This window comes from Dioscorea cayenensis, chromosome 7, assembly GCF_009730915.1.
Source record: "Dioscorea cayenensis subsp. rotundata cultivar TDr96_F1 chromosome 7, TDr96_F1_v2_PseudoChromosome.rev07_lg8_w22 25.fasta, whole genome shotgun sequence".
In the NCBI taxonomy this organism is placed as follows: Eukaryota; Viridiplantae; Streptophyta; class Magnoliopsida; order Dioscoreales; family Dioscoreaceae; genus Dioscorea; species Dioscorea cayenensis.
Window position 1 is genome coordinate 941753 of NC_052477.1, and position 25221 is coordinate 966973.

The 25221-nt window shown below is 37.0% G+C and overlaps 3 protein-coding genes and 3 pseudogenes across 3 annotated transcripts; 1 reads left to right on the top strand and 5 right to left on the bottom strand.

The window, feature by feature from the left end:
* Window positions 1-695: 695 nt before the first annotated feature.
* On the bottom strand, window positions 696-4480 carry LOC120265419 (shaggy-related protein kinase alpha-like). Its single transcript, XM_039273319.1, has 13 exons — window positions 4322-4480; window positions 3293-3465; window positions 3110-3202; window positions 2875-2934; window positions 2468-2740; window positions 2253-2327; window positions 2030-2086; window positions 1804-1944; window positions 1660-1710; window positions 1465-1560; window positions 1297-1380; window positions 1113-1215; window positions 696-1023 (listed from the first exon to the last, which is right to left on the bottom strand). Exons 2-13 carry the CDS (start codon window positions 3392-3394, stop codon window positions 941-943), a joined length of 1218 nt encoding a protein of 405 aa, XP_039129253.1. The 5' UTR covers window positions 3395-3465; window positions 4322-4480; the 3' UTR covers window positions 696-940.
* A 3205-nt stretch (window positions 4481-7685) lies between these two features.
* Window positions 7686-10002, top strand: LOC120264272 (probable protein phosphatase 2C 47). The gene is made up of 4 exons (XM_039272073.1): window positions 7686-8035; window positions 8488-8685; window positions 8770-9005; window positions 9219-10002. The coding sequence occupies exons 1-4, from the start codon at window positions 7841-7843 to the stop codon at window positions 9796-9798; spliced, it is 1209 nt and encodes a 402-aa protein (XP_039128007.1). The 5' UTR covers window positions 7686-7840; the 3' UTR covers window positions 9799-10002.
* Window positions 10003-10403: 401 nt separating this feature from the next.
* On the bottom strand, window positions 10404-15244 carry LOC120264701 (putative RNA polymerase II subunit B1 CTD phosphatase RPAP2 homolog). The gene is made up of 8 exons (XM_039272522.1): window positions 15093-15244; window positions 13804-14381; window positions 13122-13341; window positions 12672-13030; window positions 12336-12529; window positions 11996-12259; window positions 11337-11495; window positions 10404-10714 (listed from the first exon to the last, which is right to left on the bottom strand). The coding sequence occupies exons 2-8, from the start codon at window positions 14366-14368 to the stop codon at window positions 10628-10630; spliced, it is 1848 nt and encodes a 615-aa protein (XP_039128456.1). The 5' UTR covers window positions 14369-14381; window positions 15093-15244; the 3' UTR covers window positions 10404-10627.
* Window positions 15245-18049: 2805 nt separating this feature from the next.
* LOC120265676 lies at window positions 18050-18740 on the bottom strand (annotated as a pseudogene).
* Window positions 18741-19429: 689 nt separating this feature from the next.
* On the bottom strand, window positions 19430-21569 carry LOC120265674 (annotated as a pseudogene).
* A 688-nt stretch (window positions 21570-22257) lies between these two features.
* On the bottom strand, window positions 22258-24062 carry LOC120265675 (annotated as a pseudogene).
* Window positions 24063-25221: the final 1159 nt, after the last annotated feature.

Genomic DNA, 25221 nt, shown 5'->3' on the forward strand with positions numbered 1-25221 from the left:
GCAAGGTGCTCGACGAAAGGTGGAGGGATGGTGTTTATTTGGTTTGTGAGTTAATAAAATTGAAATATTTCTGTTTTTCAAATTTAAAAAAAAACCCAAATTAATAAATAAATATGCTTTAATTTTCAAAATCATTATATATATATATTTATTTATTTATTTATTTACAAGGTGGACAAGTGACACATGAATGATTGAGAAGTGAACATCCAACCTTACACCCTCACATAGGAATACGGGATTCGGGGAAGAGAGAGCCTGCGCTAAGAATCTGTTACCATTATTTTACTATCAGAAATATTTAAACTCAGAGCAATGAAAATCTCTCATGTGCTGAGCTATGAACTTTTTGACATATATATATATGGTACACAATATTTTCTTTCTGTCTCTCTCACCCTCACTGTCTCTCTACTTTTTTAAAATCTGAGTATCTCTGGGTATCTCTACCATTTTAAAATCTAGGGACGTTCATATATATTTACACATTAATAGTATGTTAATGACCCAAAAATATTAATTAGATAAACGTTTCAAACCGAACCAAAGGTGTGAGCTCAAGGTGCCCTACAGAATGCCTGGGAATTTCTTGGGCGAAAAAAGAATTGAATAACATAACACAGATTGCATTGACAAACAACCCAGAAAAAGCAAACTCAGTAAGATTCGCTGGAAATGAGAACAGAACCATAAAAGAACAAATACTAGTACTGTTACTATAAAGTGATGAAGGGTTAGTAGAAAGCACAATACAAAGTTTCTGGTTTGGTTCATAAACTAAATGGTATTACAAATGAAGAAAAAAAAACACTGGATAAACAAACAATAGGTTCCACAAGAACATATCTGTTGTGTTGCTGCTGGCTCATGGACCTCAAAACAAATCACCTAAAAGGTACACAAATACAACACATTGGCTAGTCATGATTGAATTGCAATACTAAAATCCTAAGAAGGCGCATTGCTTTCTCGCATGCTCGGGGATCAGCTTCACCAGAGTCTCCATTGGCACTCCTTTCAGCTCTGGTCATTATCAAAATTTAGGTGCTTTGAGTACATAATGTAAGATTATATCTGATTTAACATTGCAAGGTGTTGATATCGAAACTAACCATGTTGCTTGAAATTAAAGAGTGGTGGAAGAAAACGTCCGTTCGGCAAGCGGGTGTTTGGATCCCGAAGCTCATCGAAGAATGGATGAATCAAAGCTTCCATCTGAATCAGAAGAAAAGCTGATTCTCACTTTCTTGTACAAGACCGATTATTAGATACCCAGTTGCTAAAAAAAAAACTCACTGCAGTGGATCGCAAGTGTGGTGAATATTGAAGAAGTCTAGACACCAGGTCCACAGCTTCTGGTGGCATTCGTTTGTGGAAGATCTAACAAGATAAGAAATTTCTTGTGTTTAAGATATCGGAACTATGCAACATGGTATAATAGAACAGATGCACTCAAAATAATACCTTGTGCCATGGATGAGCCTTAATTTGCGGGAACTTGAATTCTGTATAATTTGGATTCATACACTTAATTTCCTCTCTTGTTGGTGTACCTAAAACCTGCAAATCGACGAATATGAATCAATTTAAGTATAAACATAACGGAAGTAGTATTTTTATTGGAATTAAGACTAGTTTCAGTAAGAACAAGTAGAGCACCTTGATAATTTCAACGAGCTGGTCTACTCCACTCTCACCGGGAAAGAGAGGCTGTCGAGAAAGAATTAGAGGTATGAACAAATCTGAGCAAGACTATACTTTAAAAGCTTATATTAATGAGGCAGTGACTGACAGAAACTTTACCTGTCCAAGCATGAGTTCGGCAAGTACACAGCCACCAGACCAGATGTCAATTGCTGTGGTATATTCAGTAGCACCAAATATGAGCTCCGGGGCCCTGTAATACCTAGAACAAATGTATGATATATTCGGCTCGCCTTTTACCTAACAAAAGAAATATAGAAGACATCAGCAAAAGATAACAGAACAAGGCCAATAGACTAACATGGGGTGGAAACTGCAGATGTACCAGGACTTTCGCACTTCCAAAGTCGCACAGTTTAAGCTGGTGAGTATGAGGATTAACCTATCACAGAACAGGAGATGAGTGTTTATAATCTTTGAAAGCAATAAATAAATAAACAAATAAAATTGAAATGGGAAGCATCTAAATAAGTAAAACAAATGAAGTCAATTTCCCAAAGATGTACGCGAATCAAACGACTAGATGAAGATCATAGGCATAAGAATACCAGAAGGTTTTGCGGCTTGATGTCTCTGTGGCACACCCCAATGCTACCATGAATATAAGCTAAGGCTCTGAATATCTGTTTAAATAAATCAAAATAGAATCAGAACATTTGCCTCACAGAAAATTCTAATAGGATGAGAAAATGGAACAAAGAAATTATTCCAACAAAAGTTACAAAATAAAGAAGAAATAGCAAGATCAGGCCGAAATTCTCACCTGGTAAGTATAAAGCTTCACATATATCGGTGGCATCCGTTGATTCATCTTGTTGTAGTGTTTAACCACACGATGAACGGTTTCTGGTACATACTCTAGAACCAAGTTAAGGTACAATTCATCCTTCTCAGTCGTTGAAAAGAAGCAATGCTTCAGGGAAACTACATTTGGATGGTCAAGAAGACGCATTGTCTGCAGCTCTCGGTTCTTGTACCTCTTGTCTTGAAGAACTTTCTTTATAGCAACTGTTTCACCAGTCTCAAGACATTTTGCCTGAATAACCGAAAAAAATTTTAGTGATTAACAACTTTGCCCCATCATCTAATTATCCCCAGGCTTATCTTTCAATCACAAAAGAGGCATGCAGTAAATAATTAGCCAGTAGGCCAAAATACTTAGAAGCTAACCTGAAACACAACTCCAAAAGATCCTTGCCCAACAGTCCGCTCAGCCATGTAGCTAATGGTCTGCAAACAGAGTAAAATTTTTTCAACAATCAAGAAACAATGCTTGTAACAAAAGAACACGGCACATTCAACAATTAGTATGATTAGCATTTTTCAACAAAAGAAAATTAATGAAAACTAAAGTCAATTGAGCAAAATTTCTTATCACGTCAAGAAAAAAATAATTAACCTATACCTGCTTTGGCTGACCATTTCTACCTCCGATGGTTGTTACAATTATATGACCAGTCTCTGTCCCATTCCCGTCCACTACCGTCGCCTCTAATTCCTAAATCAACAAACAAACCAAATACCAGATATTTAAACATTTGTCAGATACAAAGAAATCTTCAATTCAACCCTCGTGCAGACATTATACCTTATCATCTCTAATTTTCATGTCATTCATTTGATCAGGAAGTTTGTCAACAGCAGCGTTATTTCTCAACCCCAATGAGGGCACCACATTAACTGAAGCCATCCACTGAAACTAGGGATCTATAACAGAACGCATGGCATAAGAACTCTTCTCAAAATGAAGCCATTCACAGCCTGTTAAAAATAAGAGACAAAGGGGAGGTTTTAGTAGACATAAACACATAAAACTGATATACTCATTATTTCAGGGGAAAAAATAAAATATATAGATTATAAAACTGCATTTGCTATCTCATCTACACTGAAAAAGGAATTCTTTCATAACTTTAAAAATGCTAAGGAAGCAAATATTTCAACCTACAAAAAAGAATTATCACATCAGAACCATTGAGCAAACTAGCAACCACAAGTGAGGATGTTTAGTTGAAAAACAAAAGAAACAGTTTTACAAAACCACCATCTTGTGCTTGCAAATGGGAAGGAAAACCCACCACACCACTAATTTATAAAAAATAAAAATAAAAAAGAACTCTAATTAATTTTCAGAAGATTAACCAAACAAACCAAAGGACAAAAAAACCACTTGGCAACACAACTAATACAATCTAAAAGGAAGCTTTCCTCGTTAGGAAAAGAGCTTACAACCCTAGAACTTCAAGATCTACAAGTTTCCATCCGAAAGACCAAACAAAACCCAAAGTTTCATTTTTTTCCACAATTATACGAACAAAAAGGCAGCAAAAACAACCCAGGAAAACTAACAAGACTAAGTTCATATCTTCCCAATCCTAAAATATACAAAGAAAAACCTAAAACACGAAAAAGATCATAAGTTTCCTAGAACCAACATCAAAAACCGGGGAAAAATCACAGCAATCCACAGATCCACACATCAAACAACAACTAAACCCAAAGCACTGCCCGATCTCCATCAAAACCCCAACTTTCACCCACCTCTATCCACAAATCCACAACCAACCCCAAAAACCATAAAAAATACAGTAAAAAAAAACTAAAAAAAAAACCTAACCTCAAAGATCCAGCACGTCCTCAGATCACCACCAAAAAAATTCAAATAAATCGCGTCCAGAGCATAAACACCGTTGCCTTGCGATCCTATCAACGTTTAAATCAAGCGAGAGAAAAAGCGAAAGAGAAGAAAAAACGAAAGCAAGGGGTGAAAAGCAGCAAAGAGAGGGTTGTGGCTTCTATTCTCTGCTTTTTATTGTGAATTTTTTTTTTATAATTCAGTTATTTATTTATTTATTCATTTATTTCCTTTTTTTAATATAATATATATATTATATAATTAAATAAATAAATAAATAAAAAGGTGAAAACTTTGGTTTGTGGGCAGTCAAAGTAGTCGCTCTTTACTCTCCATTTGGATTTGAATCCATGTTCCGTTGACCAGTCAAACTCCGCCCGCCCTTTTCTTGTCGTTTTCCCTTTTTTTCACTTTCAACCCTGTAAAATGCATTAATTAATAACAATATTCGATATTAACATTCAAGTTTTTCTTTGCATATTGTATAAAAAAAAATTGGGGTATTTATTAAAAAACTATTTTAAAAAAATTATTTATTAGTATGGAAAGCAAAGACCATGTCAAACATGGTATAATGTGTTCAATGTGAGGAATTAATGTAATGGGGACAAATCACATCAAAATTCTCAATGAACACATGTTATTATTATATTAGGACAAAATTTTAATTGAATTGATAAGATCTATGCATTAAAATTCCACTTCTCAATGAAATTTCATTGCTTGATTTTATTGGTCCAAACAAACCAGTCAGCCATGTATGAAGGAATTAATCAACATTTTGAACTTATCAACAGCCATGTATTTGATGCATTTGAAGTTAATTAAGATTAAGAAAAGTTAATCAAAGTGTTAATCAACGTTAGCAATTTCCTAGATATTGCATAAGAGTTTTTAGCATGTCATATCTCACCAAACAGAAAAAAAAAAATCTTTGACTTTTTGCAACTAAAGTTGGATCAAGATTGACAAATGGCACATCACTTGATATTACTTGTTTATTTTTCTTGGATATGATTCAATTAGTCATCTAATCTGTTTAATTAGTGTTCATCTTGTCAAATTAATATGAGAAATTGTCAGTTACAAGCATTATTATTTCTGTTGTTGCTGTTGTTTTCAGCAACTCAAGATCAAATTCATTTGAAGTTGATTGATAAACCAAAAAACATGTGAATTTGTAATCACTGTTAATTAGATTTTTTTTTTTCCTTATAGTTCTGATTACGGATGAATTCAATTGAATATCTTTGATGAGATTGGGTTAATTTCGAGCTCCGCTAAATGTTGTTCCAAAAACATTTGCAAGTCACTTCTGGAAAGTTTTTGATCATGATAGAGTTAAATCGTAAAATTCAATCGCCACGGTTGAAAGAAACCTCGAGTTTTTTTTGCACTTGCGTCAATAAAACGGGAAGCTAAACTCTAGCATAAATCTCGACTAACACCCCGATCTTCCAACCTATGAATATCTACTACGGCAGTTATTTTCAAGGTAACACAGGCTTTTTCTATTTTGTTATTTTATCCATCTCCAGTGGATCCTTTTTATTTTATTTAATTCCTTTTTCTATAGATATTTGTTACAGCTATCTCATTTATTGTCTTGTAATTTTGTAATAATACAGTGTTGATTTTAAATTTTTAATAAAATTATAATTTATCTGTTTTTAATTATTATTTTAACTTGATAATAAAAATAGATCCATAAACTAAAAATAATTGCTATGAAGCTAACATTTTTCCGAAGTTATGTGGATGGATGAAATAAGAAACATGCGCAAATATAATCAATAATCAATTGAAAGTTTTTAAAGTTTAAGTAACAGAGAATTAAGTTTGGGTTTTTTTGTTTGTGCAATCCACTCTACAGAGAGTTTAATGCTTGCACTCTCAGATTTCATTTTGGTTTGAAAACAATACTTAAATTAAAGAAATCAGACAAACAAACAAACATCAAATCAAGATTTGGTAATGAAATATTATTAATTCAACTTTTCATAAATTTAACTTAAAAATAAACAGTCAAATTCCATTCTGTTTTTTTTAGATTGCCAAATAGTCCTTTTTGTATAAATAATTTATTTTTTTAGTCCATGTGGGTCACCTCTTAATCATTTTTTTCATGAAATCTGATTATTAACAACAAAAAAAAAAGTTTTAAAAAACAAATGAATGGAATTAAAAAAACTGAGAAATTAATTGTGGAAGCTCAAAAATATTTATTTTCTTATTTAATTATTCACCAATAAATCAATTTCTCTATTTTTTTAATCTATTTAAATCTCACCAACTTTTTTTAGTGCTAAATAATGGAAGTCTGATTGGGCACCAATTGATACAAATGGAAACAATAATCTCAAGAACAGAGCTAAAATAGAAGGCATCAAAGCATCATCCATTAATAATGTTCCAATGATTGAGACCTTTTAAATCTAATCAATTTTTTAATCTCAAGAATTATCCAAATCTTAATTAATCCACTAAACTTTAGAATAATCAAACTCTCTTATAGTTTCTAAACTGAGAATATTCGTCAAAGTTTAATGAATGCTTCTTTGAACACTATATCAATTGAATCATGCTTTAAATTAAAGTGTAAATAAAGATGGAAATTAATTATTAAAAATTAATAGTATACGGATCAATAATTGAGAACACAAGCAATAAAAAAAGTGCATAAATTATAGTCATGGGCATCCGGACCACACCAAAGATCCAATTATGTATTTAATTATTTATTTTATGAATGAGTGATAAATGCCTTAAATTATAAAAAATATAGATAAATGCGGAGGTATATCAATTTATAGTAATTTATTTATCTTTTTAGAAGATAAAAATACTATTTTCTTTATAAAAAATCCACAACCAGATATAAACAGTATTGGACCCGAGTATTATATAAATAGTACAATAACATATTATACAATGAAAGATTCGAACCCTTACACTCTTGTGTCATACCTATTCAACGGTTGATATAAGTTTTTTAAATAAAAAAACAAAGTGAAAATACAACTATTTCATTAAATAATTATTCTAGCTTAGAATAATTACAATCTTAAGGATCAAAACGTAATTTTAAGAAAAATTTGCCGACGTGGTTCCTGTGATAAATAAATAAATATAAAACGAGGGTGTTTTTTGCAAAGAAGGGAACGGTTGGAAGCCTCGCGCCGCAACTGTTGCCGTATGACGTGTCAGCATCTGGACCGCATGGCGTATACGCATGGGCGGGAATAGTTTGATGACTGACACGTGGCGGTAATCTTAGCCGGTTAATCTCAACTTTCAGTATATAAACTCCTCCAAAGCTGATCGATTTGTCTAATTTCTTCACTTCCGTGTCGACTTCCAACCACTTCCCGGAAAACCAAAGCATTAAGAAGAGAAACCCTAGAAAAAGCAAGAAGAGAAGGAAACCCTAGTTTTGGGATCGAATTCGGCGTCAAGAAGAGGATTGTTGTTGAGATTTTGAGGATTGAGATTGAGATCAAGATGGTGGCTGGGCCGAACTTGGTTCATCAGAGCATGGCGGTTCTTGATGTGCAGTATCGGTGTGTCGCGAAGGGCGCTGAGGAGATGGTTGATATCTCAACGGCGGCGACGGCGACGGCGACGGCGACGGCGACGGCGGCGACGGTGGTGGTGACGCCGCCTGGTTCTCCGGTTTTCCGTCCGGCGTCAGAGTTGGTGAGTTTCCTGGTGACTTTGGGGTTTTTTGGTGTTTTTTTGAGAATTAGATTTATTTTTTTGGAGATTCTTGTGGGTATGGTTTTTTTGAGTACTTTTTGTTCAAAAAGTTTTGATCTTTATGTTGTTAATTGGATAAGGATCCGGGTTCTTGCTTCCTGATTCGTTGTTCCTGTTTGGATGTGATTGCTTTGTGTTTTTATAGCTACTGATTTTGGTAATTTTACTTGATTTATCATTTAATTAAAGCAAATGATTGTTCATTAGGTATTATTGCTTCTGTATTTAGATCTAAATTTTGCTTCGTTATTGCATTTCGCTTATTGTGTGCTTCTATGGGCTGCTATTTAATTGTGATATTTTTCAGATGTGTTGTTGTTTTGTTTGTATCATTAGTTTGTGAATTGGACTTTGAATATGTGCTAAACATAGATATTCACTTGTTGATTCAGGATATGAGAGAGTCAGATGCTATTCCAGATGTGGCTTTGGAGGTGAATGTTCTTCCATTTGTGCCGAGCATCCGTTCCGGTAGCTATACGGATATTGGACCTCGGAGATTCATGGAAGACGAGCATATTTGTATCGATGATCTCTCGGCGCATATGGGTTCATTGTTCAAGTGTCCTGCACCTAGTGCCTTCTATGGGGTATGATGAATTTTTTCGGTTGCTTTATTTGCAAACTATTTGTTCGTTCTGTTTGTCGTAATGTTTTTCAGCTTTGTGGTTTAGGTGTTTGATGGTCATGGAGGCCCGGATGCAGCTGCCTTCATAAGAAGGCATGCAATCAGGTTCTTCTTTGAAGACACAGGCTTCCCGCAATCATCGCAGGTTGATGATGTCTTTTTGGAGGGTGTTGAGAACTCTGTGCGGAAGGCATACCTTGTCGCTGATCTAGCTTTGGCTGATGAGTGCACTGTTAGTAAATCATCTGGGACTACGGTGCTCACCGCATTAGTGCTTGGAAGGTGAGTGTGCATTGTTTGATGATGCCTTTCTGTGGAAACTATTCTAATTCAATAATCAGTCTTTAACTTCTATCCCTGTCCTAATGGCAATAAATAACTTGAACAAACATTGCTAATGATCTATCCCAAGTAAAATATTTTGTCATTCAATATGATTAGCCTCTCTAAATCATAGCTCCTCTCACTGATTCTCTTGTAAATCATTGGCTGCAGGCTTTTGTTGGTTGCTAACGCAGGGGATTGTCGAGCAGTCCTTTGTCGGAAAGGTGAAGCCGTGGACATGTCACAAGATCACAGACCCATTCATGCTGCCGAGCACCAGAGGGTCCTGGAATCCGGGGGTTACATTGATGACGGGTACCTGAATGGTGTTCTTTCTGTAAGCCGAGCCCTTGGTGACTGGGACTTAAAGCTGCCTCCGGGCACCCCCTCACCGCTCATCGCAGAGCCCGAGTTCAGGCAACAATTACTCACTGAGGATGACGAGTTTCTAATCATCGGGTGTGATGGTATCTGGGATGTCATGTCAAGCCAACACGCTGTCAGCATTGTACGCAAAGGCCTTCGGCGGCATGATAATCCCGAACAATGTGCGAGAGAACTCGTCATGGAGGCTCTGAGGCTCAACACTTTCGACAACCTCACGGTGATCATTATATGCTTCACTAGCGAGCAACAGGATTCTTCCCCATCGCACAATCGCAGGGAGGCACCGGTGTTACGGTGCTGTAGCCTCTCTACCGAGGCATTATGCAATCTGAGGAGCTGGCTCGACATTGATCGGGGCGATTAAATAGAGACATTGTCATGTGTGTAACTTGTGTTGTACATAATGTACTGATAATAAGTCGACGTTGTTTCGTTTCTTCGGCTGCTTGTCAGCAGTCTCCAGTTTTGTAGGAGTGTTATATCATGTCTTTGTTGTTCCTTGAGTATTTGTTCATGGCTGTGTAGAGATTGTTTAACATTATTATGTCTTTTATCATTATTTCTTCCAGCTGAGATCTAGTTTACGTGTTTTACTAGAATTGCAAAGTATTTAAGAATTTTTTTCTAAGTTTCAACTCTAGTTTGGTGTAGAGGTTGATGTGTTTCAAGGTTGAAAAATCTAGAGGCAAGTCAGCTGATATTTCTAGAAAGCATTTATTTTAGGCAATACTTTGACCATCTGCTTATTGGAGCACTCTTTTTTCAACTAGAAACTCTGAAGATGTTTCATGAAAATTCTCAGATTGGGGGCATCTGGAAAGCAATGTAATAAAATACTGTTCCAAGTGGCAGGCAAAAGAATGGTTCTTTCTGAAAGATGATAAACTAATGGGACAGCAAAGATAGGCAATAACTCCCACCAGCTCTTGCAAAGTCAATTTCAATAGATGAAGGTCATCAACAAATAAATGCTAACTTGTAATGTTTTCTCTTCAACCAAAATAATATACATAATTCAGTGATACCACATATGTTTATTTTTTGTGTCCATGTTACAAAGATGATGTAGAATTTTGAGAAGGATATGTACATGGTCCATTTAGGGAAAAAGTGAATAACATATAGAGTCGCAAAGAACATTGATTTGTTTTGGCCTCTTGTATGAAGCCGTCACTTATCTTTGGGTCTGTGAGTTAGTTTGGGGGTACTCGACCCAGAGGGGTTATAAGATCTACCATGGTTTTGTATTCCTCAGAAGTGATCTTAGCAGGGTTTAGCACCTGGATTACCGAAAATTTCATGTCAGACAAGAAACAAGCTTTGCCAAACAAGAGACACAAAGGTGAAAGCAAATACATATATACATACATATATATATATTTCATTCATAGGCATTAAAGATAGATAACAATGATATATGCAGAACAAAGTGCTTCTATACTTCACGACAACAAGCTACTGTGACAATACTCAATTATTTTGGCATTTGAATAGCTAGGAAAAAACAAGATGGAGAATGATTCATCAAGCATGGGCCCTGTGAACCTAAATTTATCAAGCATCTCGCTAAATGCATCATATGAGAACATTTGGCATCAAAAACAATATTGTTTAGCATTCACCTAAACTTACAAATTGTTAGTGATATCTTGATTTGGAGCTTTTTCTTTTGTTAGTATAAAAAAATTACGAGGTGCAAATAATTAGAGTTTATAAAGCAATAGATGGCATGGGAAAGCAGCATGTAAACATCCTGAATTTTTGAAAAAGTGTGCATCAAAAATTACTGCCCTGAATAAAAAAATTTGATGATGGAATCATGGAACTTAATTACATATTGACATCTTTCATGGATTCTCATTAAATGGAAAAAGTAAAAAAGATGAAGTTTTAAAAGAACACCTTATGCAATAGTGTATTCCTGCTGGCCATATGCTGAGCAAGAGCTGGAAGCCTGTGCAAAGATAAGGCCTCAAGAAATAAAAGAACAATCACATGCCATTGTTTTGTTCTGAAGGCTGGCACAGCCTCGATGAGAGACATTGTATCAAGTAATTGTCCCTAAAACCAAAGGAAAAGAGTTAAGACGTGTGGGATTTCAATAATCAAAGCCATAAATCAGGTCCAAAGCCATGCTCACATACATCTGCATGTTAGTTGACATTACCCAAACATTGTGACTAGCAACATAAAAGATCAAGAATGTTTTCCCGCATGTAACTATAGTATGACATCCATGGAGAAAAGTAAAATCCATCACGTCCATCTAACATGCAAGATGAGCTACACCTCAACATTTCTATTGAGATAGGTAGATTGATAGCCAAATACGCACGCCTGGGCAATTACTCATGTGAGGAAATAAACTAATATAAAAAAAGTCAAAAACCACAAAAAAAAACTACAATCCGCACCTGTAAGATATAGGTTTTGAAAGTCACATGACATGCAGATGTATAACAACAAAAATAGCAAAAAAGTCATTTAAAAAAATAACATTTCACATATACAGAGAAATAGGTAATACAGGAACAAACTGGCTAGAGAACCTGGGCGCATACCACAGCTTTCTCTAGAGAGGAAACTGGCAATGATAATCTGAGATCCATAACAAGCGCAGGTATGGCACGACCAACACAAATATCAAGAGTTTGTCTGATCTCAGAAGACTTGCCATCTTGAAGGACAATCTTTCGTGGATACTCCCTTCCATTTACAGTAAGAAAATCTTCATGGGAACTTTCATTGAACCCATAAATGTAGGCTATAGAAGAACTTGTTATCCATCCAAAAAGTGCCATCCACATCGTTGCAAATGATGACAACTGAAGAAGGACATGTGACCTTAAATAAGTATACAAGGAGTAACCTAAAAAAATCCAAAGTGACCTTTCTACTCACAGTCAGTTTAAAACCCTCAGGTGGAGTATCATGCCACGAATCCTCAACTTCAAACATATCAGTATCAAGAAGCACAGGCTTTGTAGGCCATTTACCACGTCCTCGATCAAGTTCAAACATTTCCTCATCTTCCTCGATGCCCCCTTTTTCATTACTTTGCAGTTGTGGCAGGATAATGATTCCAGCTTCAGAAGCTATAAGAGATATAACAAATGCATGTCACCAAGCAGTCAAACCATCAACCCAGTTCTCCTTTTTCTATTGTATGTCAGCGCAACAAAAAATATCCCAAATTATAAATATAAAAAGGGCAATAAAAAGAAGAAACACATGTACCGGCATCTGTGGCATCTGAAGTTCCTGAGGCAACAGTCTCAGCTGCCCTGATTAAAGCAGCAGCACAAGCCTCGGCAGAAGCAAGCCTCAAATCCTCATCAGCATCATCGTGTGATACTTGTGCATTGCTACTGCCTCCATGGTCAGCATCCTTCTTTTCTGGAGCTTTATAAGTTTCATCTGCCCAAGTAACAGTCTTTCCATCCTTCGATCCACCACTCTTCAAGGAAGACTTCAACACAGCTCCATTTGACACTGTTTCCTTCTCCAAGTGCAACCTCTCTTCCAACTCCTTACCCAACTGCTCTGAGAGATCCTCAAGCACAACAGAATGCTTATTAGGAGGGGTTGCTTTTTGACTGTTCACAAACAATTGCAGCCCTCTTAATCTCCTCTTCAGCCTTGCATGCGTTAACCTTTTTTTCATTGCCTTTCTGTTCCGAGTTTTACCAGAAGTTCTTTTCTCTGGGAGAATTTTTCTCTTCAATTGCCAGATTTTCCAATTGTTTAGCAATCATATTTGAAATATCTTGCTGATGTACAGAAGACTTATCGGATTGAGGCACAGATAACTCTTTCTCCATGATTAGACAACTTGTAAATCCCATCTCACCATTACCAGCATCATCCACCATCTTTGTGGATTCATCTTCAGACATATATTTAGCCCCTGCAATGCAGTAGCAAGCTCACTCCTGAATTCACAGAGCAAACCCACAAGGAAACACATATATGAAAAGGAATAAACCAACTATAGCCCCTAAATTCCCAATTCTATAGATATAATACTTGCCAACAATTTTCAACAACAATCACTACTAATTCAACATTAAAACAATTGCTTAACAGTTTCACTAACTTTCCACAGAACCTGCTAAAAATTCCCGACATTTTCTACAATAACTACACCTGCACGAGATTGAAGCTGAAATTGAAATAAAACAACTTAATCATCATAACTTTTCAACAATCACTACAAATTCAACCATAAAAACCATTGCTTCACAGTTTCACCAAATTTTCACAGAAGATGCTAAAAGTTTTAGTTTTCCCAACAAAAATTACACCAACAAAGCAACTGGAATAACCACAATTAATGCACAAAACAAGAATAAAAAGTAAGGATTTCTACCTTGTTTTCTGTCTCGCAGGGGAACATAGCCTTCAATGGCATCAGATGGTCCCAACCATTCTTCCATGGAGACATCACCATTACCAGCCTGCTCCTTCTCCTTAATCTTCAAATCCCCAATCCCCAACCCTTTTTCTGCAGGCAAGTCCTCATCTTTACCCAACCCAAACACCCTCAAAACCCCATCCACCTTCTTCAAGCTCACATCACCCACTCTCTCCCTCTCCAAGCTCTCTGCAAATGCACGGCTAGAAACTAAGCAAGCTTGGGAGCAGTACTTATAAGTTTCCTCAAGATCATACACTTTGTGCTCCCGGAGTGCAATCCGGTACCGACCCCGACGCCGCTGGGAGTCAGCAGTGGAGGACAAAGCTTTGGTGCAAAGAGGATGACCGCACAGTCGGGCCAAGGACCGTTCTACAACAACATCATCATAATCCGGCTGAGAGAGGAGAGTGCCGGCAGCAAGAAGCTGGCCCTCGAAGGTGGCAGCGCCATCAAGCAGTGCTAGCTGGATCCGGTGCACAGCATCAGCTATGGTAGCAGAATGCGAGGGCACCGCCATCACTGATTGAATCCTAAGAAATGTATCAGGGTTAGACTAGTTTATATACTTGAACGTTAATTGTAGTTATCCCCTGGAAAATAATAACACATGGTTGGAGAGTTATCTTGTGTTGCAAATGAAAAGGAAAAATTCATCTAAACCATCCTAGACTGAGAAAAGGAATAAGAACAACAATCCTTGAATTTTCCCAAGAAAAAATATGCAGCTAAAAAAAAGTGATTCTAAATGAAAACCACACCCAACCATCCAAAGAACAAGAAAATCACTAAGCAACACAACTAATACATCAAAAAAAGAACGTCTGGTTCTAAATTTCTTGTTTTCAGTGAATTTACAGTTAAAGAGGCTGAACGGCCCCAACAAACACAAAACCCTAGAACATCCAAATCTACAAATTCCATCCAACAAGCCAACAAAACCCAAAGTTCCAATTTTTTCATTAATTATAGGAACAAGAGCCGCCAAAAACAACCCAAACTACGTTCACATCTTTCTTCTCCCGAAAATCATACAAAGAGAAACCCTAAAACACCAAAAAGATCACAACATACCTAAAACCACCGAAATTGACAACAATTCGCATATCCACACATTAAAAAAAAAAAACCCCAAGCCCAATGCACTGCCTGATCTCCACCAAAACTCAAACTTTCATCCACCTATATCCAGAAATCCGCAACCAAACCCTAATAACTACAGTGAAATACACAATAATCCAAACCTTAGATATCCAGACGTACAAGACCCCGCCTCTTAGATCACCACCGAAATTTGCAGAGAAATCTCATCTAGAGGGTAAACAGCAACGCCCTGGCGATTCTGATGACGTTTGGATCGAGACCTCGAGATCTCGAGATCGGGTGAGAGAGGAAAACCCTAAGGAAGGAAAAACCTTGGAAGGGTCGCAGTTTCTTTCGCTTTTAAAGCGACAGTAACCGGGCCGGCACTGCCCGCTTCCCAGCCCGCCAAGCGTGTGGCCCGTTTTTATTTATTTATTTATTTCAATTATATATATACTAAAATAGATGGTTTTTAAAAAAAATTCCCCCGCTCATCCTCACAGATGATGTATTGCATATATATATATATATATACACAAAAACTTTTTTTAAATTACAAAAATTTAAAAATTAATTAATTAATTTTATTTTTTTACAATAAATGGAGAGAGAAGGACAAAAAGTTGATCATGTTATAAGTTGATTTTTGAGGGTAAAGGTGTATAGGTCGATATGAATTCTAAGGTGTATAAAAACAATATTTTTTTAGGTATAAGTAGAGAAATTATTTTTTTCAAATGATCGGGACTGTAATTTTTCATATCATAAGTGCATTTTTTTTAAAAAAAAAATGTTAAAAAAAAAAAATGTAATACATACTTATAAGCTCATTACTTTTTTTTTCTATGATAAATGCACATTTTTAAAGTGGTAATTCTTTACAAAAGAAATTTTTAATTTTTAAGCTTTTTTTAATTTGTCATTGACCCATAGATCGGAAAGCCGTCTCGTAAAATTATATTTACATAATAATAATAATAATAATTCTATCATTATTATAAAAAATTAATTAAGAAAAAAATATAATTTCTTGCCCCAGCCCCCTAGAGTGTTGGATAGGGTTTGTTTTTAGCATTTTACATATATTTTTATTGTATAAATTATTTATGATAGCTCAACATAAAAATTTAGATTGTGAGACCAAATAAATTTATCATTATCATATCACATATATTCAGTTTTAAGTAAATGGATAGCTTTAAAATTATACAAATTGATTGATTATTACAGCGACCAATCAAAGCATCGAGCTACAGTGTTTTCATATTAGTTGGCCTATACAAGTTATTTATATTAATACAAATATAATATATATATATATATAAATATTTCACAAAAAAATATTAGCTTTATGTTTTAATTTGGTCCACATTTATACATGGATATATGTAACGTGTCATAAGCGTTTTGAAAAAGTCAGAGTTGAACTAATTCAAATTAATGATATTTATAATAAATAAATTAAATAGTTTATAAGATGAGAATATAAACTAAAAACATAAAATTTCTTCCTGAATTAAAACTTCATTAGGCTCATCCAAACCATCAAACTAGTGGTGACAGCTATAATAACATGGAAAATTCAAAATAAAAACATACGATTATTTCAGTTATTAACTGTTTTTTTTAGTGATTATATTTTAACTTCTGTCTTGGATTGCTACCTTCATATCTGCCAATGGCTGTTGGATTAAGTCTAAACAAACAGCATGTTACTAAAATAAAGGATCAAGCTAATTCGGTTGATTGATAACAAGCACACTGTTGTTATTCAAGTAGTTGGATTGAGAAATTGCCTATCAGATTTAAGCTCTTAATCTTTGGTCATGTTTTTTGGTGGGAATAATTCCCATATGAACAAAAAAATTTCAATTGTTTTGATTTAAAGACTAGTGAGTTAATTGTGCTAGAACAATGAATGGCGTATTCTTTGTCATATAACATGCTGCAAACGATCTATGTTTGCCGGATATGGGGTTTGTGGATAGTCTAAACATCACATTTCATATGGGAATAATTCCCATATGAACAAAAAATTTTCAATTGTTTTGATTTAAAGACTAGTGTCACACTAAGACTTAAAATAAATCTGGTGAGTTAATTGTGCTAGAACAATGAATGGTGTATTCTTTGTCATATAACATGCTGCAAACGATCTATGTTTGCCGGATATGGGGTTTGTGGATAGTCTAAACATCACATTTCTGGTCATAAATACCATGCTCAATAACCTGTATCTGAGTGAATAATACCAAACAATCCACATGAACAATACCAAACTTAATCGCAATAAGGTGATATAAGTCGAGTATTTCTTGCAATCTTTTCCTTGGTTTTGAATGGAATATTTTGTTCTTTCGAGTGGCATCTATGTGTCTTTCCTTTCGATCCTAAATGGCTGTGATTCTTCATGGTGTCCAAACTCATTCCTAGAGCTCAGAATTTCTAGGGCTACTCTATAGTACGTGAAAACTAGTTTGAGTTTGATCCCATTCTTTTCAATTCATTGAACACAAATAAAACAGACGGTGATATAGTGTTTGATGTCTCTAGTGCATTTCTACACTTCCCTTGCTATGCAGTTTACATTCTATTTGTGAGGGCAAACCATTCACATTTCCCTAAACTGTTTCTGCAAAACTATATAAGTTCATACTGTACTGAATTTTGGAAACATGTAATTGAAGAGCATTGTGAGTGTGTGTGAAGTTTGTGAAAAAAGACTAACAGGAGTTCAGTATCACCACACATGAGAACCTAGCAAACCAGCTAAGTGAGAAGCAAGCATTATTATAAAAAAACTCAACAAAATTATGAGCCCTAACAGACACCATCATGGGATTCAATGCAATGCAAAGAAGCATAAGCTCAAATTGACAACTCATTACCATAATTAAACTATGGCACCATTGACCATTGAACTTCAACACACACACACACACACACACCCCATAATTTACTCTATTGAATCCAATTTGCTTCAGCATGATAAACAATTAAAGCAGTTCAATTGATAAACACATACCAATAAAAACTTCATCTCATCAACTCCATTTTTTTCACAGTAATCATAAACTAAGCTGTTTCTAAGTCATATTATTCCAAAAGCACAACAACAAGAACACAAAACCTTAAAAACATTATCATAACCCTTGCAAATAATTAAAAGTATCATCCATAACAATAACTGATAACCAAAACAGAGAAATTTAAAGATTAAAACAAAGGACAAAATTCATAAAAACCTAAAAAATCAGGTTGCTATTGCCAGTTTCTCAGCATCAATACAAACAACCCAAAAAGCTATAAACTTTCATTTGGAAAACAAGAATCATTCGCCCTGAGCCTTCTGGTAAACATAAGTGAGGCCACACTTACCACAGTAGTGACGATCAAAGTGATTCGCCATGAAGGTACCCGCCCCGCACTCAGTGTTCGGGCACTCCTTCCTGAGCCTCACGACCTTCCCGGAATCATCAACCCTGTAGAACTGGAGCACTGCGAGCTTCACCTTCTTCTTCTTGTGTTTGATCTTCTTCGGGCTTGGTATAGGTCTTCTTCTTGCGCTTCTTGGCACCACCGCGGAGGCGAAGCACCAAATGAAGAGTGGATTCCTTCTGGATGTTGTAGTCGGCGAGGTGCGGCCATCCTCGAGTTGCTTACCGGCGAAGATGAGCCGCTGCTGATCCGGCGGAATGCCCTCCTTGTCCTGGATCTTGGCCTTCACGTTGTCGATCGTATCCGAGGACTCGACCTCCAACGTGATCGTCTTCCCCGTCAGGGGTCTTCACGAAGATCTGCATCTTCGCGAAGAGAGATTTCTAGGGTTAGGGGTTTGGAAATGGCGGCGAGGATTTGAGAGAGAACACGATGAGCTGAGTATATATATCTGGAGTTTGGGTCTGCTGTCCCGCAGGTACAATTGAATTTAAAGCATTCTTTGATCCAAACCGTTCGTTTAGAGATTTGATAGCGTAGAGGGTAACGTATCGGCCTTGATGTGGAAATGAAAGTTGAACTGCATGATATTGTACCGTGGCCGTAAATCTGTTGATCAAACGATCTGGACCGTTAAAAATTGCTCAATGGGGTTTAAATTTATTTATTATTACGTGTTTGTATTAAGGGCAAAATAAATTTAATTTTCGAAAATGATAAGTAAATTATGAATACATTTTTTAATTTTCTTGTTTAAGTTGTTTTCCTCACTTTCAAAATGCAAAAGAAAATTATAATTTTTTCTTTATATTTTCTAATTTTTGTTTACGCATAAGATGAATGTGATATCAAACTGAGATTATAAAACATAGCAAAATAATTTTTATAAATAAATTTTTATCTATTAATATTGAATAAAGTGGTTTAAATCTTAGTTTATGTGAAATAAAAGCGCAAATGTGTTAATAATAATAACTCTATATCCGCGTAAGAGGCTTATCTATATCTTAGTAATAACAAAATACATATATATTGTTTTTTTAATGAATCACACGCAGACTTCTTGAACATGATTGATAAATCCAACATTTTTCATTATTCAGTTTAAACATTATTGATGCAATGAGTTACATTGCGTTAAAGGTCACAAGTTAACCAAAGTGGCTCATCAAATTGCCCACGTAACTTGACACCCTCATTCTCACCCAAACTAAGTGACCCAATATCCAGGACCCCACCACCCGAGTACCATGCTGGCGTCCCATTCTCAAAAACAGTTACATGTCAGCCTCTTCACCCCGGTCCCATCCACGCGTACAATGTACAAGTCCCCGTACGGCTGAAACTGATTAGGCACCGACACAGGCTCCGCCACGACCCCACCCAAGTTACCAGTAAAAAGCAGCCACCTGGAGTCCCCACTGAAGCACACGTGGTTGATCCTCTCCCTATCCACGTCATCCGACCCTTCCTCACCCGCCACGTGTACCCGTCGCAACCCCTTCCCGTCCGGCCCCACGAGATACACACTGAACACGGCCTGGTCCTCCGGGCAGTGACGGTTCGATGAGAACGCGATAAGCTTACCGTCCGGTGACCAACACGGCATCGTATCCACCCAATCACCGTCTGTTAACCGCCGTATCCCCTTCAACGGCGTCAACGATGTACAAGTTCTTCTGCCCCGTTCTGCCGGAACGGAAAACCAAAAACTTTCCGTCAGGCGAGCACGAGGGAAACGCATTGTTCCCCGTTTCCCCTCTCGTGAGTATCTTCACCTCCACTGGAACTTCATTACGACCGTCCACGAGATCATCGAGATTGAACTTGATCCGGGCGATCTGCACCGTTGCTTTGACGGACTCGAAGATGGGCCCCAGTGAAGTGTAGATTACTCCCTTCTCGGTTGGGCTCCACGTGGTGTAGAACGCCATGGAGTCTTTCAGAAGGGTCCATCCTTTAGAGCCGTCGGATTTGAGGAGCATTAATCCTGGGCCGTCCGTTAAATTGCCGTTGATGGCGATGAGGTCACCGTCGGGAGAGAATGCTGGGAAGGTGGCGGAGAGGCGGAGCATTTTAAGAGATTTCACCGGGGACGTGACTGGTTGGAGATGGGGCGTGACTGAGTCACCTGGCGCTGACTCGCCTCGGAATCGGTGGTAGCCGAGCCGAGTCGAATCGTGAGAGAAGAACGGGTTGTAATGGTGGAGCTTCGGGTTTATAAGCTCGGTGACTTGGAGAAAGGTCTCCGATTCGAGATCGAAGATCTCGATTTGGCGGGAGTCCCTCCCCTTGCGCCGCGTGGCGACGGCGAGCATTTTGCCGTCGTGGGTTTGCCGCCGGCGTGAAGGCGTGCAGTCCTGGCGGTGTGATCCGACGTTCTTTGCAGGCGATGTCGAGATCCGCGGTCAGTTCCACACGGAACACGCTCCACCAGCCATCATCGGCGACGCGGTGGAAGAACAGCGTCGAGTCGCCGGCCCACGCAGGCCATCCGGCTCGCCGGGTGATCACCGTCCGGGTGGATGGATCGGAGGCTCTGAACACCACGATCTCCGTCTCCAGCTCGCGAAAAATCGCCCGGCCATGGCTTGGACCCATACGAAGCCACGGCGATCAGATCGCCGGATCGGGACAAGGCGGGGCTTAGATCGGCAGAATCCGGCGGAGTGAGCCGGACGGTATCGCCGGTGTCAAGCCGGGTTGAGTAGACGGCGGCCCAGCTCTTGAACCAAGACGAAGGCTTCTCATGGGCGGAGACGAAGTACAGACGATCACCTCGTATCGTCGGCCGATCCTGGAAGAGGCTCTCAGAGATCGCCGGCAGCGATTCAGTTTTCCCGTCCAGCGAACCGGTCCGGAAAAGCCGAGACGAGCCCGTTCGCTCGGAGACGAAGACGACGGCCTCGCCGCCATCATCGACGAACTCGCCGTTGTAATTGACGGAGACGCCGTGAGTGTGTCGGAATTCCTCTAGAACTGAATCGGACCGGCAGTTAACGGTGACGGAGAAGACATCAAAGCCGTAGATTGGCAATCCAAGGGTGGAGAACGTGATGATCCCTTGCGGTACTTCCATTTGGAGTGAGGTGTGTGTGTGGAGCTTGTGAGAGTGTTTTATAGCCGCACATCTCGGGAGAGGTTTGATCTTATCTTGATCACAAACACGTTAGCTTATTCGCCGTCTTCATTCGCTTTCAGGTCACCTGCTCACCTTACTTTCTTGTTTCTTTAATTGGTTTATAATAATTATATAATTAATCTGTGTTTTCTTGCTTGATAGAGTACAAAAGCTGAGTTGGAGGAATCTCGTCATGGTTCAATGAGTTCACATTTGTTAGTCAAAATTAGATTTATTAAAATACTAAAAAACGTGACTTCCTCGTTACTTGGTTCGTTCTTAATCTTATCATTGTCGTCTAATTATGCTTACAATTTATGTAGTTTTAATCCACATATTAATTTTTTTTTTCTCCATTATTTGGCACAGCTTATGTTTAACCTTGCCAAGTAATCACCGTAGTCGTGCACAGATTAAGAATTAATCATCCAATGAAGAATTTGGACTTGAATTTAATATCTTTTTATTGTTTTTTTGTTTTTAATAATAAAACCAACTACTGATAGTAGGCTACCGGTTTTTTAATGTAATTGTGATTTGTTATTGGATTAGTTCTATCAGTATCAGTAATGCAAAATGCTGACTGACATGCCACTATTTTGTGACTGATGGGTAGATAAAATTTCATTTATTAAGGTATTCATGAAAAGAATGACAAAGCTCACAAATTACACTTATTATATATTTCAGGGAAGAGCACCATGCATGGGAGTTCATTCACCAATGCAGAGCACTGCCTTCCTGCAAACAACTTCAACAAAACCAAAAAGTATTGTAAGATAGACACTCACATTTATACTTGCATACAATTACTGAACATATATTGTTGTTTCTCTGAAACTAATTAGTTGACAACCCTGCATTTCTTTCTGATCTCACCCTGAGTTCCAGTGAGCACCTCAATGGATCCCATGCGCACCATTGCTGCAGCAAACTTAGCAGACCAAGCTCGGTAATTCTTCGCATTCATCGTCACCGTGTTCGCCGTCTCTGGACTACCCTCCAAAAGTCTGATCAGAGGTAAGCAACCCTCTCTTATACTTCAAGTTCTTATAGTACTGATTATCCAATCTAGTAGGTGTCACATTGTCTAGAAAAAAACAATAGGATCATTGCTGCTACCTTGTGGGCATTTGGTTTTCAAAAAAGCAGCAAATTGAGGGTCAATTGATGGATCTTGAGGATGCGTTGAATTGAAAGCATAGAGTCTGGGTGAGAAAGAAGAGCAATGGGATACACCAATAGAATGAGCACCAGAGAGAGTGACCATTTCATCAGCTGACAAACCTTTGTTAGCAAAGTTACCAATGAGTTGTTTAGCATTGAAGTTAGGAGCAGGGAGGTTTTGAATGACCTCTGAATCAATAGAGATTCTTCCATCTCGCCTTCCGGCGGGGACGTTGTAGTTAATACCACCAACATAGTAGGAAGCATCACGAGCCGCAAAGGCGAGGATATCGGCGCAGGAGACTGTGTTCGGGCAGTAAGCTTCGAGCTTCGCCTTTATTTGATCAATTACTTCAAACCCCTTTAGACTAGGATTGTTTGGAGGAGCATCTTTCTCTGCTTTGTTGCTGGCAGTAGAGTCTATCAATACCGAACCATCACAACCCTGTCCATTGGATTACATAGCATTAATATATATATATATATATATATATATATAGTATTTGAATGTGTTTATAGATAGATACCCTGACAAAGCAGTCATGGAAATGCATCCTGATGATGCTAGGAGCAACAGTAGGATTGTAACGGATGAAGTTGGCCATTGTTTGTCTGATGATCTTCTCAGCTCCCTTGCACTCGTATTTATAGTAGCCTAGTTTCAGTGAAGCTGATGAAGAACCTGGAATTATAGCCTGCATGGCCATCAAAGCTAGCAAGAAAACTAAACCTGTCCTCATTATCTTTTCTCTCTTATCTTTAGACACTGAGATCAAGAAGAAGTAGAAGTGATGAATCAAAGAAGATGATTTGCATTGGAATTTATAGCAGTTGATAATTGGTATTTAAACTACAACGTGATGAGCATAGTTCAAAAGCTTGACCCCTTCCTCCCCCTTGCTTTATGGCTTGTTTGATTAAATTTGTACAACTAGTGCAAGCAAGCAAGCAAGCAAACCGTGTTTTTGTTAGCATGTTAAAATATATGTAAATATTGATTAATTCTCCATTTGGCAAGAAGCGTGGTGGAATAAGGAAAACTACAAACAAACAGAAGGGAGGAAAGAGGAATTTGGAGAATTTTAAATGGAATTCTAGGTGGTATTTATATTTCCATGATAGATCTGTTTGATTTTTTTTTTAATATATATATGTATATATTGTATTTTAAAGAAGAAAATATGGGTGTGTTAGAGTTGACATGTAGAGTTTCATTTTTTTATAAAAAAAAAAAGAAGAAGAAATTGATAGTTTGGTCATTGGTGAATTAAGTTAGCGAGTGTCTCAGTCTGCTTGGAAAGGATCAACTTTGTACGTGCATACGGCTGTTATGCACTATGTCATAGAAAAATAATTTACTTTTCTTGCACATAATGGTTAGCTCATTCTCTTGCTCATAGCTGAGTCGGTGAAAATCTTAGAAATATGAAAAAAATAAAATAAAAAACCAAAGGAATGATCTTATATTTTCATGATCTTCCGAAGTTATGTAAAATATAAAAAGATCTTGTATCTTTTATCTTTATATATATATATTTTATCATGTACCTCTCTATCCGGGTGCAGGCTACTTCTTTGATATCTCTTGTATCCTTGAAGGTTTTTTTTTTTTTTCGTTTAATGCTTTCTTTTCTTTTGGTTGGGGTAGTTGTATACTTGTATGTCATCCCACTCCTGATGGATGTTTTTACTTTTCATGTACTGGTTTATCCATTTTTTTAAATATGTATATTACAAGTAGTAAAATTTTTAATATTGTTATGGTAAAGGTTACTTTAATAAGTGTAATTTATCAAAAAGGTTAATTATGATTGTTATATATGTAAAAATGTTGTTGTTGTTGTCTAAATATATAGACTAAGTAGTGATTTGATTTTATATTTGAATCATTAATGCTGGTATAATATAATAAGAACATAGTTTTTAAGATGAAAAAGAGGGTTGGTTGTGTTAAGAATTATTATTACCAGAACCGAGTTGGTAGGTATGCTAAGTCAATTTTGAGGTTCAATCTCATAATGTGTAAATTGTATTAAAAATATAAGAGTTGGTATAATATTTTTCAATGTCAAACGTTATGCTACTTATGAAAATGAAAAAACAAAAGTATATAAAGTATATTGATTATTTGGAAAATATATATAAATAAAAATAAATATTTAGACGAAATGTGAATTGTTTTTAGTTAATAAAAAATAACATATTTAGATGTCCAAAAGTAGTTTTTTATTAATTTAATATTTTGTTTGGTCCATGAACAATGCATTCAAAAAAATTGGGTCGAAGTAGTCTAATCATCATCCCTGGTTGATTGGGTCACAATTTATTTTTTATTTTTTATTTCTCAAGAATAAAATTTAATTAATTTGTTTCTAACAAATGTGACAAACATAACTAGAGATGCGTGCATGAGTCAAGAACTAATCCTCTAATTTGTGCATTCCACTTCCCTACTTCTTTACAATCAAAGACTCATTATACCACTACAACCACCGTTACACTAATGACAAAAGTCGATGAGCGACAAAGCAAAAAGCAAGCGGATCATGAGGTCATGCGGGTTA

Excerpts from the sequence above, each read along its gene's own strand:
- LOC120265419 (XM_039273319.1), bottom strand. The coding sequence starts at position 3,394 with ATGGCTTCAGTTAATGTGGTGCCCTCATTGGGGTTGAGAAATAACGCT. Across the intron at positions 1,711-1,803 it reads CCGAACTCATGCTTGGACAG|CCTCTCTTTCCCGGTGAGAG; the intron begins GTAAAGTTTCTG and ends CTTTCTCGACAG. Across the intron at positions 1,381-1,464 it reads AGGCTCATCCATGGCACAAG|ATCTTCCACAAACGAATGCC; the intron begins GTATTATTTTGA and ends TTATCTTGTTAG.
- LOC120264272 (XM_039272073.1), top strand. The coding sequence starts at position 7,841 with ATGGTGGCTGGGCCGAACTTGGTTCATCAGAGCATGGCGGTTCTTGAT. Across the intron at positions 8,686-8,769 it reads CACCTAGTGCCTTCTATGGG|GTGTTTGATGGTCATGGAGG; the intron begins GTATGATGAATT and ends TTTGTGGTTTAG. Across the intron at positions 9,006-9,218 it reads ACCGCATTAGTGCTTGGAAG|GCTTTTGTTGGTTGCTAACG; the intron begins GTGAGTGTGCAT and ends CATTGGCTGCAG.
- LOC120264701 (XM_039272522.1), bottom strand. The coding sequence starts at position 14,368 with ATGGCGGTGCCCTCGCATTCTGCTACCATAGCTGATGCTGTGCACCGG. Across the intron at positions 13,342-13,803 it reads CCTGCGAGACAGAAAACAAG|GGGCTAAATATATGTCTGAA; the intron begins GTAGAAATCCTT and ends ACTGCATTGCAG. Across the intron at positions 10,715-11,336 it reads GGAATACACTATTGCATAAG|GTGCTAAACCCTGCTAAGAT; the intron begins GTGTTCTTTTAA and ends TCGGTAATCCAG.